Source organism: Lissotriton helveticus, chromosome 6, assembly GCF_964261635.1.
Source record: "Lissotriton helveticus chromosome 6, aLisHel1.1, whole genome shotgun sequence".
Classification (NCBI taxonomy): Eukaryota; Metazoa; Chordata; class Amphibia; order Caudata; family Salamandridae; genus Lissotriton; species Lissotriton helveticus.
The window spans coordinates 1,623,191,180-1,623,209,064 of NC_136067.1; the positions used below are offsets into that span (position 1 = coordinate 1,623,191,180).

Genomic DNA, 17,885 nt, shown 5'->3' on the forward strand with positions numbered 1-17,885 from the left:
GTATTGCCATTGTTTGAGTAATAAAGACACCACTAAGGCTTTCATAAGCCACAGTTTCTGAAGTATATTTACAGACTTTAATGAGGACAAGATGTTAAATATAATCATTGATGGTTACTGAGCAGTGTCTAGCCTTAAGAGTAATGAGGCTTCCTCCATATACAGCCTAGCAAAGTTCAGCTGCCATTTTACAATGCACTAGCTTGTCTAATCAACATGCCCAAGGCGCATTCCATCTTCAGCTCATTGTATGTGCACACGCATATCCAAATTAAGGCTAACGTTTGCAATTCACCTTGAGTGACTAAACCAACTGTCTTCAGTTATTTTCACAGGAATAGAAATGTTTCCTTTTCAGTTGATATGATCTTGACAATGAATGAACCTTTAATTTGTCTGCAGGCTCTTTCTGAACGAGTCTGAAGGTTGTTTGAAGCTATATCAATAATGTAATTAAATACTTTTAATGCCAAATTAAAAAGATTGGTAAAAAAATTAAATTGCAGCCAAATCCCATTTTGCTGGGAGTCTGACAAGAATAAGTTCCTGGGTTTAATATCAAACAAATACCCAGACTTAATGTAACTCATCTAGATTATGTAAGAAAATGTATTTGACTATCGCTAAATGACATAAGCTGGGCCTCAACTAGAGGACCATAATCAACATGGTATAGATACATTTGTTAACACAAGGAGATGATAGCTGGAGCGCTGAAACCTTTCAGACACTCACCCCCAGTAACAGATCTGGGTTGAATCCATCATGGTTCTGTACCTCACTTCGCCACCCCAGTTCAGACACAGCTATATGAAAATCAGTCTTGATCCCGTGCCTCATGGGATCAGTCCAGCCCGAACTGCCAAGCCATGTCTTCCCTGGACCGGAAACAAGCTAACAGCCTTCATCACCCTGGATAGCTTGAATCCAGTGGCAAAGCTCTGTTCGCCCTAAGTTGGCAGAGTTTTTCCCAGACGTGGGTCCCTTGTTCACTTTGCCACTGGATTCAAGCTAGCCTGGCTGATGAGGGCTGTCAGCACGAAACCCGTCCTAGGATGCTTGTTTCCGGTCCAGGGAAGATATGTCTTTGCAGTACGAGCTGGACTGTTCCCGTGAGGCACAGGGTCAAGACTGATTTGCGTATAGCTGTTTCTAAACTGGGGTGGCGAAGTGAGCTAAAGATCAATGATGGATTCAACCCATATCTGTGACTGGGGGTGAGTGTCTGAAAAGTTTCAGCGCTCCGTCCATCATCTCCTTGTGTTTGCATAGATACATTTGTTGCCAAGAACTTTCTGTACTGACTTCCTTATGTTTGTCTTGTAGCAATTTATACACTGTAAGTTAAAACAGTTACATTTAAGATGAGTTAAACGCCCTGAAGGTAAGATGCTATTTTTAAGTAGCAAGCTAAAATTCTCTGGATTTGATCTGCCTGACATTAGGCACTACCATAGTGCCTTAATTCTGCTTATTTTTCGACCGAGCTTATCCACAATGGATTCTGAAAGTCCTAGGTTCCTGATTACAAGATGAAAGCAATTCTGATTCTAGATTAGGACCAAAGGCGAGGATTATGCTGAACTTTCTTCACTTTTTATTATACAGCAGTCATGTTAAGCAACTACAAAGAGTTTATTTCGCATAAAACCCTTGGAAAAAGTCAACAGTACAACATTAAGTCAATGTCCAATTAAGTGTCAGGGACATCTTGAAAGTCTTTAGTTCCTGTTGCTGCCTCCTCTTTCTTCGCTGCTCCAGCAGCCGAGATAAGTGCCTCCGGCCTCTTGGCCTTTTCGTTATTGCGTTATACCTGTTTCAAGCGGCTTTATATGTGTCCAAAAAGTTAATTTGATCTTTCCTTTACGGCGCGGCCGCGGGAACGCTTGCCACTCATCCACCGGCCAATGTAATTACTGGTACACGCCTCCGCGCTTGGGTGCTCTCGAGGTCTGGTCCTCCCATCACAAGAGGACAACGCGTGTCGAGCATGCTCAGCGCGTCTCACTCTACAGCCAGAGCGCTTGGTAGAGCGGATAGTGACAGCCAGGTGTTGTACAATCTCAATCTTGCCCGTCAGGCCTGGAGCATTGACACCTGGGGTCTTAATTTCCTCAGCGCATAGCACACCTGACATGCGGACATCAGCCAAGGTGTAGAACCTATCCCTGAGAACACATGGGTGACCGTGGTGTCCTACAGGGTTGCCCTGTTATTGGCCTTTTGGGCTATATATAGACCCCCACCAGTTTCCATACCCTTTGAATCAGCCTGGTAACCCCAGAGCCCTATGCTGTACATTGTGTAACCCCAACCAGAGTGAGGAGTGGACTTTGTGATGAAGCATGCCACTTCGAATCTTGCAGTGGCTGTGTGATTCTAATTGAGGGACACAGATCTTTTCACCTGTACTCCTGATGGAAGACTGCTTACTTGCTTTCCCCTGTGAGCATCAGTCTAGTTGCTTATAAGTGGCTGTCGCATGTGGGGGAGGGGGATCTATGTGAATAGCATATGATGTGTTGTGTGAACGTGTTTCACAGTAACTGGTGTGAATAATGTTTCCCATTGGCTTTCCACTAGCACATCAGGTGCATGAGTTGCATGTGTGCACTAGATGGTTGCCCTGCAAGCTCTCTTTTGTTCAAGGTTCCCAAAACATCCTGCATACTCATCTGCACAGTGCCACTTCCCCAAAAGCAGACTTACTTGTTGGATTACAGAGGCTTCCCATCTCCTATCTTTTTTTAGGGTAAGTTTGCCTTCCTCTGGTGAGGCTCCACCCTTAGTATGTTGCTTACTTTTGTACTCAGGATTTGTGTAATCCTCATCCCCTACCTTGAGGCTTCTGAATGGTTTGACTGGAGATTCCGTGCTCAAGAATTCCCTGAAATAGGTGACGAAGGAGAGAGCACTTTTCAAGATTTGAAAAGCAGCACTAAGAACCGCTTGGTCAATTGAGATGTGCAGTCTATGAACTTCCAGGGGACTCTGTGCACCATTGCTGTGCCGGCCAGGAGCCATGCGATGGCAGCTGCCTTGCTGACCAAGAGATGCAAGAAAGAATCAAACCCATACCCAACCATTCCCGACTATCCATATTGTCACTTCCCTGGTCTCAGAGTAGTCATGAGGACTTATGTCTTCACACACCAGGTACAGGGGGCCAAGTTCCTTTGTCTGGGGAAGGTTGTCCTGTTTCTGCAATCGTTTGAACTATCTCTTAAATTTAGTGATATAGCTATTGTATGGTCATGGTTGATCCCTTACTATAGAGTCCAGTTCCTAGTGGGAACTGTGGAAGTTCGGGTTTTCATTGCTACCTCCTTACCCATGGAAGCCCCGGCCACTGAATTGTTTTGGCTGGGAATAGTAGATCTGAGATTCTGGTCCCTAAAGTTAGGTAGCCCCTCATTGGACTTCATTGTGGGTGCTAGTCCAGTACTGTACATGGCCCCACACTAATGTCTGAAAACCAGGTGAGACTATAGCTGTATTTTAAAACCTTGAATTGTCCTGCCTGAACCTAGGTAACTGTACCACCCAGTGAACATTCCCAGGGCAGGCACAGCCATGTTGGTCAACAGATTATCTCCTGCTAACCTTATTTCCTGCATGCCACCTCCAGAGAGGATGCAAGTAGGCCATTCTGTTCTTAGCGACATAGTGGATTGAAGATTGACTTTTGCATATATGCTCGCCTTCTTCGTTGGATTCATTGTGTTTTACAATCTGTTTCCAAGAGTTCAAAATGGCAGAAAGACAAACCTACGTGAGTAATGGATTCTCCAGTACACTAAGTCAACCTGATCACTCCCAGCACCAAGAATCACACTAAATCTGTATCGTAGAGTAAACAGTTGGAGTTTTGGTTTCATCTATGAGAATTAGATTGGTGCACAGTCAGCAGTCAAGGTGGTGTGGTCATGCAGAGGGAGGCACTTTTGAAGCACTTTTTTAATTAGTCGCCTGAACACTTCCTGGAGTTCGCAATGGACACTAAGAGCTCTAGAATCTCTTTTAATGTAATGTTTACTATTTTTGCTGTCTCACTCTTTCTTCTTTTTTCTTTCATTTCTAGCCTTTTTCAAATGGTGAGTTCATGCAATGGCCTCAAGCCACACTTCTTCAGCAGTGACGCACACAAACAACAAAGATGATTTTTGTAGAAAAGAGGTTGACTCTGGAAAACGTTTAAGATCAGTGCTGTCGTTGCCTGATGTGTGTCCTAAGGAGCCAACAGGTAATTAATGTCTTCAAAGAGGTGTGTGTGGGCATATATAGATAACTTGTCAATAATTTGACCCCCCCATGATTAGAAGCCCAATGCAGTCCTTAATTGCTGACTTTGTCTAAAGTTTGTAGGTTGACATTTTGAATTCAAAGTGCATTTTCTTGAAAGTAAATGCAGTGTATTATAATCCATAAAAAGCACAGCTGTTGTGCAGGTGTTTTACCCCTTACTAAAATAATACAGTAACTAAGTAGTTTTTGGATGTGGGCTAAGTTTAGTCATAATGAGTCATTCTTTGTTTTACCTTGCACTCCAGTGAATGAGAAATTCCTGTAATAGCCTTTTGAAATCTTATAAAATAGGGTTTCTCTTATTTTCACTTCTTGTCAGTAAATCTTTAACATGCTTAGATTTCCATAATTTCTGTCTGTACTCCGTTTATCAAAACTTTATTTTGCTTAGGTTGATACTGGAAGTTAGCTCATGCTATTAACGAAGTAGAACATAATACTTGGTACCAAATTTGGCATGTATAGTCCATACATTTTATATTTTGCAGAAATTGAGACCGATAAAACATTTCGTATTAAACCACCACTGAGATAATACGACAAGACATGTTTGCCACTCTGAACATATTTGCTTTTCTAGTGCAAAATAATTATTCCCAGTGCTCAACTGTATGCAAGCATTTTGTTCACATGCTCCAACTGGTTATATTTGCCTTTTAGAGGATTACTCAACCTTCTGTCCTTCAAAAGTGTACACACCAATGTTCTCCTACTAGGGATCCGACTACTGTAGCATAACGTGCAAGATTGCTGACCTCTGCTTTTAACCATTCGGTAATCCTTTGCTTCATTTTGTCAACTGCTACAAAGCACATGCGTACTCCTACATCTCATTACAGACGCATTTTTTTTCCCTGATCACGTTCTTGGCCTTGCCTCACTAACGGAAACTGCGGTCACTCCCCCGGACGTCAGGCAGGCATGTGCGTTGGGGCTGGTGGGCTGCGTTCAGCAAGCCGTGCTGCAGCTTGAGGTAGCCGTGGAGCTGGAGACCGAGCGGGTACCAAGTGGAACTTTGGCTCTCTGTGGCTCCCCACGGCTCCCCTGGTTTGAGTGCAGGACCGCGTCAGCCCGGGAGCCTTGGAAGGGATTTCCGGTGGCAGTGCAGGCATCTGGTAAATCGGCTGGAGTGTGCTCTGGTGTGGGTGCGGGTGTTGAGAGGGGAGAGGCGTGTCTCTGTGTGGGAAGGACCCTGTTGCAAGTCTGTGCCTCCCTGTCCCCCTCCCTCGCCAACCCACGTTGAACCACGCATTGCCGCTTGGACCATCAGCACCCCTGTTTATCCTCGGTCCCCCTTGTGTCTTGCTCTTAGCGGTCTTCCCTGTGCCGGCAGTCGCTGTGCGTTCCTGCGCCGCTTCATTCGCCCGTCGAGCCGTAGGGCCGTAGGGGTGCTACGGCTGTTTTTTCCAGCTCTGGGGCTGCTCCCTCCGCTTTCTACCTCCTACCTACCAGCCCACAGTGCCAGCCTGCTCCTGCCTAGGGCCATTGACTGCGGTAGCGGCTGAGTCATGGAGTAAGCTGCTCGCTTCCACCTGGGTCATCAACTCCAGCTTACAGCGAGCCCCCAGTTAGGGTCAGAGAGGTGTGAGGTATTGGCTGGTGTGTGATCTGGGGTCGGTTAATTAGAGAGCGGGGGGGGGTGCCACCGCAAGATTGCACCGCAGCGTTAAAGCGTCGCCGACCGGCGAGAGTTGCAGAACCCTTGGCCAAAGTACCACAAACCTGCACCACAGCATTGGTCAACCAGTCGCCCAGCCGGGACCCAGGAGTGGCAGAAATTCACGATCTATTGGAGCCAGCAGACCCAGCAGAGCCTCAGCAGAGCCTCGGTGTCTGGCTATTGCAAGCTTCCCAGACCCTCAACAGCTCTAGCTGAGTTAGGCCGGCGCTCCATCAGCTACCTCAGGCGATCCTGCAGCATAACCATAAGCCTAAGCCTCAGCCAATCAAGTGGAGCGAAGCCATCAGCCCGGACATCCTCCACGTAAACATGGGCATTATAAGTGAAGGAATCAAGCAAGAGGCTTCTCCTACTGCAGCATGGTCGACGCTCTGCTCGCACTTGACTAACCTCTTTCCGGCAAAATCACATCCCCAAAGGGCAACCCACGCCCGTCAGTTTTCAATTTCACCTCTAACCAAGTCACTCAAGAAGCACAGAAATAATGCCCTACGTGCATTGGCAAAATCCCCGGGGAACAGTGACTGTTTAATGCTCTATCAAATGGCCCAAAAATCGTTCAATTCGGCTAGAAGAAAAGATAAACGATTACACGAGAACCAATTCTGGTGTACGTTGGTATGGGAGAGTAAGAGCAGAAACTCCAGAAAATTTTCGGGCCCTAATCAATCGGTCTAATGGCAGTACATCCATGTTGGGATCTGCAAACATCCAGGAATCAGACTGGGTCTCATTTCTAACGGACCACTTTAAGTCTCCTGTACATCCTGGGCTCATTGGTAGTAACATCCCAAACGATATTGATACGGGCCCTTGTATTAAGCGGAGTATACTAACCAAGTCCACTCACCCCGCTTACGAGGACCCAGAAGCGAAACAAGAAGGGGTTACCAAAGCAATAACAAAAGCAAGAGCCGATGGTGCACCAGGCCCTAAGGGACTGCCACAGAGCCTGTTCAAATCGGACATTCCCTTCTGGTCAAGTACCCTAACAAACCTCTTCAACTACGCTCTGCGAACATCCACAATTCCTGATTCATGGCGGGGCGCCATTATCCACCCAATTTATAAATCAGGACCACGTGCCTCACCCAACAACTATAGACTCATCGCCCCTTTGGATAATGAGGCAGAGCATTACGCAGGCCTACTCTTGGAACACTTGAGATTATGGGTAAAAGACCAGAACCTAATGCCGATGACCCAAACAGGGTTCACTGTCAACTCAGGGACTAGGACGAATCTGCTAGTAGTATCAACCATTGTCGACAAAGCTTTTTTAACATCCAGGTCAGTGTTTAGCTGCTTTGTCGACTTCAAAGCAGCATTTGATAGTGTCCCCAGGGCTGCCTTATGGGTAAAATTAAGGAAGTGGCGGATTCCAGAGCCTTTGTTAGAGGCCATTATCCAATTACACTCCCGTACCTGGGTTCGGGTGAAGTTGGGGTCCGGCACACATCTCTCGCGGAAAATAATGACTACTAGGGGCGTGAAGCAGGGATGTGTTCTGGCCCCCCTTCTCTTGAACGTGTTTATAGCTGACCTCCCGACAACCTTGGACGAGATAAATAGCCACCTCCCAAAGGTGGGAGGCCAATCGCTAAGCAACCTACTGTATGCTGATGACTTGGTTCTACTTAGCCTTACGAGGGTTGGGCTACAAAGGCTCCTGGACAAACTGCTCAGTTATACGAAAACGAACCAGCTAGAGGTAAATTTAAAGAAGACGCAAGTTGTCCCCTTTGGCAAAAAATGTTACACCGGCGGTGGGTGGTCATTTAACAACGTACCCCTTGTCATCGGCCAATCGTACAAATATCTAGGTGTCCATCTGGACTCTAGACGCAATCTCTTAAAGCAGCGTCGAGAGATCTTAGTTAAAGCCACGTCCTTAGCAGTGTCACTAGGCAAGCTCTCTAAAAAACTCTCAGGTCCAACTCTAATGCCCTTGTTAGAAGTAATGAGAGCTAAAATTGGCCCCACCTTATCATACGGCATGGAAACATTCAGGGGTAAACTGAACACCGCCTTGAACAGCCATACGACCAAAATCTATAAAAAGGTCCTCCAGTTGCCAAGGTCCGCTTCTGCCGCTCAGATAAGACTAGAGTTGGGTCTACTGAATTACGATGCCTCGGACACTGGGGTATACCTGAACCTCTGCCATAAACTGAGGCAGGCGGATCCAGGCACACTGGAATCCTTAGTCTGGTTAGAAATCTCCCGGAATAACTCAGGTGGAACGTTCGGTCGCCTCTTCAAGGACGCAATTCAGCAATTTTCAGCGAGCGAACTATGGGCGCTTAACCCCGGTCAGACAGCTTTTAAAACGGGTATTAAAAAATGTGTGAAAACGAAATCTTAGTATGGATAAAGCACATTTTTCAAAATGTAGCCACGCTTGTGCCCTGTTAAACTCATACAGCCGGTTAGTCCCTGCCTCTTACTTGGCCTGCACATACTCATTATATCTTAAACGCAGTTTTACCGCTATTAGAATGGGTAATTGGCGATTCCTGCAAGATTTATCTGCATGGCGACGCACGGCAGAGGTCGCAACTTGCAGAGGATGTGGCAAAGTAGCTGAAACTCTGACGCACGTGGTCTGCCTCTGCCCAGCCTTTAACTCCGAACGCAGGTCCAAACTTAAAGCCGATTGGAACAACCTTGAGGGAAATCAAAAATCCCATCTCAGGGGTTTGCACTAACACCTGATCCTTTAAAGCAGCATGAAAAAGTTGGCACAGAATCTGTAATCAAGAGAAACATATTTATTAAATTACAACAAGTGAGGCCATGTCACACAGAAGCCGCAGCACTCTGTATGAGATGGTCTGAGGACTGAAGGCCACAGTATCTCTTATATACCCTCACAGGGGCTAAAAAGGGCAGTACAAGTGCACATAAGAAGAGTTACACACATAGATGGTCATACAGAAAATGCACAGTCGACAAGTAGGAGGAGCTAACAGTGTTGCCAATGCTAGCAAGCACATCCTGACAGTTACAGAATATTAGCAGCTGCAAGCACAACTGAGCATGTGCAAAGTAGAAGGAAGAGGCTAAATATACCGAGCAGAGAACAGCAAGATAGGACTGAGTACATGGTGAGCACATGGCCATCTAAAATGGCTGCCAAATACAAAATGGATTCCATAAAAAGACAAGATAGTCTCTAAATACAGGATGTCTTCTGCTAATGCTTAATCTAATCGCTGCTAAATTACGACAGACGACCCTTTCAGCATTAGCTGAAGACATTCCCATGATCCAGTAAGAACATAGAAAATATTTGTACATTCAATTTCACAATTTATCAATATCCTAATTCATTGCTAGGGGAGCATTTTCCAGTCTAAACATTTCACTAAGGGTATCAGCAGGAATCCAAGAAAAACGGGCATTGGATCATAATAAACATACAGACAGTAGGGGAAAGCAATGGCCACTATTATAAACAGAATTATAATTTTTCTTGGCCTAAGCTAAAGCAAATCCTAAAATCATCTAGTAGACATTTTCAGGGCTCCTATGCATTTCAGTGACTATTCATTTTAAATTTCAGAATAGCTAACAGCTCATATCTAATAAAAACATGTTCCAATTGACTGTTACATTTTCCTTTTATGATGGCTAGAACATCAAGCACATCTGGGACCAGGAGGACCACACAGGGCCATAGGAATTAGGACCAAGAGCTGCAAAGGGCTGCTCTTCAAAAATGGGACAATTAAAGGGATACATTATTGACAAAAAAGAGGAAGTCCTTGGGGAAATTGAAGCCGCTGTACAACCAACCAGAGGGGGAGTCTTCTCCCTGTGTCCGTTTGAGCCTCACAGGCAGGCTCTTTGTTGTTTCCACGGTGGAGCTGCACAACTCGCAACTCAAGAATCACAGTCCAGTTTCAAGGAAAAAAGTCTCTTCTTTCAGGATAGGGCAGTCACCCAACAGGCAAATGCTCTTAGTGATCCTGTCCAGTGTCTCAAACAGTGCACCACTTTTCTTCACTTCAATCTAACAGGCACCAGAGACACAGAACTTGAACCCTAATCTCAAGTCTTTCCCTAACTCCTGTATTGCTCTGCTGGCGCACTGCTCATTCGTTGGGGCTACACATTTGCATCCAGTGTACCCAGGTATCTCTTGACCAACAAACAAAGGTGCAAACTTGTATTCACTTTAGGACCAGAAATCAGAGGCCTGATTCTAGGATCTCTGAAGCAACCCTTGTTTCAGAAGGGGTCACCTCAAGCAAAACCTCCTTGCCATTCTGGTCGGTCTGTGACTCTCAGCTAGGCATGATCCACGATTTCTCCTTTCTGATTTGTGACCCCGTCTTTCGCTCAAAACAGTGGCAGGGGTACACACTTAATCACAGGGCTTCCGCCTTCACTGAGGTCCTAGTTGCCAGCAATGCTTGTGCTGGTTACCTTCACTTTGGCTTCAAGCTGCACTGGTGCTGACGCTGACTCCCCAGGCTGAATCTGATGTCCGGGCCCCTCTGGTAGTGGTTTGTACAGCAGCAAATATCTATTGGTGGACAGAACAAATTGTCTTTAGACAAGGCACAGAAACAGTCTATCAACAGAGTGTTAGAAAATACTTCCTAGTCTTGGGATGCCCCATATATTAGGAAGGCACCCAAGAACCACTTCCATCTATCTATGTGAGAGTAAAGAAAAACACAGGCTGGACCTATTGGCAAGTATACAAAAAACAATTCATTGCAGGGGATTTGCAAGCAGGTGGCCTGCAATCTTCAAAGGAGTGGCCATACACCATGGGACTATAGTGATCTAAAACAAAATACTGTCATTGTCATAGAGTACAAAGACAAAAGGTAGTAGGTAAAACAGCACCTCTAGCCTCTTCAATTGGGTTTCCATGTGAGAGCATACCCTCTACCATCTAAAGGTAGACAACTACATAATGGATGTCTTCACACATAGTGGCATTGTCTAAGGGGGTAAGCACACTTTACTCAATTATTAAGTGCAGGTGTTCCTAAATTCCTTATCTAGAACACCTCAAAAAGAGAAATCACATAATACAGATTATCAGGGACATGTAGACTAATTGTGCGTCAGGTGGACTATACAATACAAAAGCTAATAGCAATGTAGAAACAACAGACAAGAACTAGAGTCCTGGTATTTCTATGATTAGGACACATCTGATCCCACCAAAAATTAAAGCAGCAGGGAAAAAGAACTAAAAACCAAATTAGAATAGGCATTTGAATTTGTCATACTAAATACACGTGAAAGTATCTCCTATTGAGGTGGACAACTGATCTTACTATAATCTATCACTACCCTAACAGTCAGACTAGAAAACATCAGAGTAGGCCTGAAGAAATTTTGAAAACCAGTTTGGTCATACAAAAGGGAATTACACATATTATAGAGGAACCTGATACATCGCTGTAGTCTGGAAATGTAAACCTCTAAATGGTGAAAGAAAAACGAAAAAGAAAATAGGACTAGAACACAGCTAAAATCCCCAAAAACTAGGCACAATGTGACATCAATCAGGGGAGAAGCAGCAAAAGAAAAATCTATAGGAAGGACAAAAAGTACTTGGGTGATAGTCAAGTTTGTGACATAATGCCAAGAGCATGGGTGATACAAAAAAGTCAAAAATAGTACACATATTATAACTCTACCGCTGGCCACTACACCATCTACGGTAATCTCAGCTAGTGATCCCATTCCTTCCTTTCTCGGGGAAAATGAAACCTGGTTTCCTTTTAAGACAGAACATCATTTAACTAATACTATATAGAAATTAGGTCACCCTGCATAAGAGTCACAGATCTATAATTGCTTCCTTAGGTCCAATCAAGGAAATATAAATGTGAGGCTGCCTTTTCCTTAAGGGAAAAGAGCAGTAACGTGAGTAAAGGTGACACACTTTGCTGTATATATTATAACCACATAGGCATGCACTTGGTGAAGTGCTGTCTGTTCTTGCTCACAATATAATAATATCATATATCATAATTTAGTATCAGCACGTTTTACCACTTAACAAGTTTTAACCACTGTTGCTCAAAGGATATACATAGTCATGTCATCCCTTCACAACACAGCAAAACTTACAAAAGCACCAACATGGATCACAAACATACATAATATAGGACATGTCATGCCAAGCCATCAGATATACTTTGCTGTATACCTAAGCACAGAAAAAACACAATAGCATGCAACACCATTTCATGCACTTTCTGCACAATAAACACTCCAATAACATAAAAAAAACATTCGGGCCCATTTTAATTTTGTCAGACTTATACTTAAATAACACCTTCTTTTAATCCATCCTCACCCTTTTGACAGCAGATCAAGCAGTCAGTGAAGATCAGCTGTCAAATATAACTTACTGTGTCGCGTCAGACACACAGGAAAAGCAGGGAAAATTCATAGAAGAAATGCAAAAAACATAAAAATGCACAGACAATTCATTTCAAAGAAGTCATAAAAACACATCTTTGTGTCATCATACAGCCAATACTTCACATAACACGCAAAATCTCAAGTAGAACCACCCAGCTTTTGTAAATGTACAAAATATCTTAAGCAAAAACTCTTTCACAGCCTCTGCGTGTCCCTTACACCAACCCCCCAGGTTAGGCCCTGCTGTTTATAAAAAGCCGTGTCTGGAATGCACTCTTCAAATGTCGACGTGAATGGCTCCTTTGCGTGACGCTTTTCCAAGCAATCATTTCACCATTTGTTGTCACATACTCCTAAGCCCCCACCACACTGACCTAAAGGTCAAAATCTGGCTGGAGCACCAAGCTTTCTTGTAACCTCACTGTGAAACTGACAAAGACAATAAGTCTCTGCAAGTCTGTGCAATAATCAACCCTATTTAAAAAAAGACATTTTAAATATATTACTTCTTTTAGAGAACTACAATTTATTTATTCTCAGAGCCTGTGAATAATTATTGAACATAACAACACACCATACCAGCTTCATAATAAATGTGTGTCACTATCCCATGCAATATTGTATCAACCTTAAATAAATAAATGGCTCAGTAGGCCCCGCTGAAATCAAAACTTTCAACCCTGATATTAAACATAAGCCTCTGCGCTGGGCACATTAACTCACTAAGCTATGAAAAAGCAAACGTGCACATTTGTATTATACTTGAATGTATGCATTCACTGAAGCCTAAGGCATTATAAAACTAGTTTAAATGGCAAGAAAGCCTTTTAAAATGGTCTATTTAACTCAATATCGTTTTTGCAATTTGAGGTACTTAAAAATAAATAACCTATACTTGTGTTACATATTAATCATCCTCAGATTGTTCTTTACAGATTGCAGAAATCAGACTTAGACATATCTCATATAAATCTTTAAAAAAAATGACTTCTTACGCCTGCGCCAAGTGAAGGTCCCATACATAAATGTCCTCATTATGCAGTACTGCACAACTTAAATTAAATTATAATGCTAGGAGGTCACAGTATGAGTATTAAGCTTTATGAATATCAAAAAACGATTTTAAAAAGCACTTATTTTTTTTTCAAAATATTTTTTTATGTCATAATTAAAAAATTACTCTCCATATTTCGTTTTTGTAATAATCCTATATCTTAAAACCAAGCTGCATCCCTATTATAAATCTGCCCCTTGCTTATCTTTTTAGAGCAGTCATTCGCCTAAGGATATAATCGCAATTTTAAATACACGTCAACTTCGCGCCACTTTTGTTTGAAAAGGACAATGATTTTAGGAACAGAGCCATACATGCTAAAAGAGAAGGGAAATCGCAATTAAAATGTCTGACTGTGATACAAATAATTAACCTTATTTTTGTAAACCTTGCTTTCAAAATAACACTCTGAAATGCAAAGTTGCACGTTTAACTAAGGAAGAAATCCTGGCTAAATAAACATGGCCTGCGAAAACAACAGCTGTGTCCTTGACGGCAGGCCCTACCCAGTGTTAAATTCCCTGGAGGCAGCCTTACTAAAAACAGACATTCCCAGCTTTGAAATGCGTGTTTAAGAATACACATTTTAAGTTCAGAAAAACTCACTCCAGCTAAACTGTTTTGCCTGTAAGCATCTTAATGCAATGTATATTAAGTAAACATGCTATGAGTGTGTTGTCTACAAAAACACACCATTTCATTTTTCTGCTGTAGGCCTTTAATATTCCTAGTGAATAAGAATTTTAAGTTTATCCCTTAAACATTTAACAATTGTACATGTGCGCTATTCCTTACCCTATAACTTTAAGGAGAAACATATAGTTATGTTTAGCACATCACATAGGTCATTCCTGAATTTCTATCGAATTTTTCCCTAATATTAATTAATCTAACATTATGTTTAACAGACTGAAAACATCAAAAATAACCACAAAAATGCATTTGAGCTCAGTACAGACATAAACAGAAAGGGGTAAAACACAAAAGACACACAATACAGGGCGCTTTAGCCATGTTTCGTAAATAGCGACGACGCAATGTACAAGCAAAAGTTACATGAATGGAAAAAACCCACAAACCAGCTAGACATTTAAACACATCTTTTAAACCATGGGTCAACACTAAAGCCAGAAACAAAACACAGCCCGCAGACTGCATCCAAACCACCTATGTAAATTCCAGTTGTAAGTCATATTTACAAGGAGAAACCCTATTCTCAACAGTATTCTAAAAACTGAAGTAGAAATACTCTCAATTCACTAATTCAGGCTGGCAGAACACCAAAAACCGCTCTGCATATCTTCATACATAAAATTGCACAGAACAAAGGATCCTCATGTGTATTATGGGCATATTTAAATTCCCTGGGGAAAAATTTCACCAAGGAAGAAATATGTTTTCATACCTAAAACCTATTTTAAGTTTTCCCTCTAGGGGAAGCCGGCTAATTCAATTCATATCTCACTATGGTACCTCTCATAAAACTACACATTTTACATGTGAGTTTGGAACAGGCATGCAAACAAACATAATGCAAAATATGCATTATCATAATCTAAAATGGCACTTAATCATTGCGCCGCTCATAACCATAAATGGAGAAACATCTCCACATTACCTGCCTACATGTGTTGCAACGCATATATCACATAATCCATATCATAAATATGATCGATCATCCATACATATCCATATCCATAAGCCACAGCAAGCGTATCCTAAAACTGCCTTGCGAGTCACTGGCTACCATAAGCTCACAGTAATTACCATACAATGGTTCTTACCAAGCACGAGCGTCCAGATTCTATCTGCCAAGTTTTGAATGACCTAACAGTCTTTTCTTTTAAAATATTCACGCCAGAAATGTTCTCAGTCAGGGGTGCCATCATGTGGAGGATTAAAAATCAGTAAGATCAGAAGTAGACTGGGCTACAGAGACTAAGAACCCCCAGAATTGGTACCTCCTTTAGTAGAATCCTGCCTTGTCTTCCTCAGTAAATGTCTGTCTCCTGACCAAAAACCGCTCCTGCAGATAGACACCGCTCTGATGAGCCCCAAGTTGGCGCGCCAAATGAGGGAAATCAAAAATCCCATCTCAGGGGTTTGCACTAACACCTGATCCTTTAAAGCAGCATGAAAAAGTTGGCACAGAATCTGTAATCAAGAGAAACATATTTATTAAATTACAACAAGTGAGGCCATGTCACACAGAAGCCGCAGCACTCTGTATGAGATGGTCTGAGGACTGAAGGCCACAGTATCTCTTATATACCCTCACAGGGGCTAAAAAGGGCAGTACAAGTGCACATAAGAAGAGTTACACACATAGATGGTCATACAGAAAATGCACAGTCGACAAGTAGGAGGAGCTAACAGTGTTGCCAATGCTAGCAAGCACATCCTGACAGTTACAGAATATTAGCAGCTGCAAGCACAACTGAGCATGTGCAAAGTAGAAGGAAGAGGCTAAATATACCGAGCAGAGAACAGCAAGATAGGACTGAGTACATGGTGAGCACATGGCCATCTAAAATGGCTGCCAAATACAAAATGGATTCCATAAAAAGACAAGATAGTCTCTAAATACAGGATGTCTTCTGCTAATGCTTAATCTAATCGCTGCTAAATTACGACAACCTGGCCGTCCGATCTTGCAGGCAAGCGATCATAGTGGCCTTGAACCCCGAAAATACCTCTTTAAACATAAAACTCACAAAATTCATTCAGCTGGCCTACCGCAACCTTAACCAAATCGGGTCCAGCTAACGCTCCCCCCCCCCCTTATTTTTTAATCCTGATATTCTTAACAATAGCTTTTAACCTTGAGGGGGGATAAAATGAAATCCTATCATTGAAATTGGACTGATGGTGGTTCTGCATGTACGGCATCATGGGCAACGGGTATTTTATAAAAGGGTTGACGGGAAAAGCATTTTCGCCTTGTGTATTTATATTTCTTTTAAACAGTTCTGAATTAAGGAGGCCCAAGATTGGATTACCTCTTCTTTTATACTGTCGTATATTAACTGCTACATGCTTTCTTCTTGTTTTTAACAGTCGCTGTACATTGTGAACTATGTAACTTCTTTTAAAGATATATGTTTATATCTAAATAAAGATTTTGATTATTATTACATGCGTCCTCCTGTCTATACCCATTGGATCGAAATACCAATTCAAATGCCATGCACACTGTGTATGCCAAGGATTTTTTCCTTTTCTGAGTTCTGGCACCCCAAGTCTGGTTAATGAACGCAGATGTGAATGTTCCAGGATGTGGCAACGGTCCTTGAAATCCACATTGCCATCATTTGTAATGGTAAATATTCATCAGCTTGTGGCATACCGTTATGGCCCTCTCAGATGTTCTTGGAACTAGGAAAGAAATATAGGAAAACTGGAAAAAAGTTTCAGAAGAACTGGAAACCAGACTTGAGACCTCCAATTAAGAGTTACGAGAATCAAGTACACTAACTGACATCTTACCTAGCCTGATACCTGAGGAATCGTGATGGAGGAAAGGCAGCAATGAGACCCTTCCCCCAGTGCTGCCCCCACCATATCCAAAATTTTGGGAGGGGCTATTAGTGCCTAAACTCCCTTGTCTTGCCACACCTGCCAGGACCGTTTGATGCCTTTCTTTTTTTTTTTTTATATATTTCTTTTTATTAAAACAAACATCAGCATATAAAACATTACAGTGGGTCAATTACGGCAGCTGAGCAAGCGTCCTGGGATGACAGGATAAACCAAGTTCAAGAAAAATGTCGGAAATTCACGGAGAGGGGGAATCGACAGATACAACCTCAAAGGGCGGCGTTCAAATTTCTCCCCTGTAGCTATTCCAAGGACCCCAGATCTGTGACCATTTTCGATGGCGCCCCCTAGCAATATATGTAGTCTTCTCCCTGAACATACACCAATCTAAATTATTTTCCCACCCCTCAAGGGAGGGGGCCCGCTCCGCACCCCACAACTGTGCGATATCACGTTTAGCAATCATATAGCCCAAGGTGACCCATTGCATCTGTGAGTTGTTTAAATCATTGGGTTCCCATACATTGGCAGTGGAAAGAGTTGGTAAACTCGAGGTTTGTGAGACCACTAAGGGGGCCGATAGTCGAAGGGGACCGATAGTCGCAGAGGATGGATGAGCACCTTGGTGGTCTACAGGAAAATAACCGGGTACCATAAAGGTTTTTGGACTCTGTTCTCGTCACACTTTTGCTGCCATGCAACATATTTTTCTCTCATTGAGAGATTGGGAAAAGATTATCATTTTCACAGTGCTCTCTTTGGGGTTACATTTTGCAGGGTCAGAGTTCAGTCTTGGCCAGGTTCCTCTGTCCAGGCAGCACTTTAAAGTAGCTGAAAAAGCAGATTTTCATCTCAGGTTGGTTCTCGTCAAACAGAGTATTTTATCTTATTTTTCTTAAGTCGAAGTGA

The 17,885-nt window shown here is 42.8% G+C and overlaps 1 protein-coding gene across 2 annotated transcripts in view; it reads left to right on the forward strand.

Moving 5' to 3' along the window:
* The window catches only part of VPS54 (VPS54 subunit of GARP complex), a 624,042-nt gene that overhangs the window by 76,645 nt on the left and 529,512 nt on the right, over positions 1-17,885 (forward strand). For both annotated transcript variants that reach the window (XM_078649430.1, XM_078649431.1), the window contains exon 3: positions 4,082-4,243. In XM_078649430.1, the coding sequence (XP_078505556.1) occupies positions 4,108-4,243 (136 nt within the window). In that variant the 5' untranslated portion in view covers positions 4,082-4,107. The remainder of the gene's footprint in view (positions 1-4,081; positions 4,244-17,885) is intronic.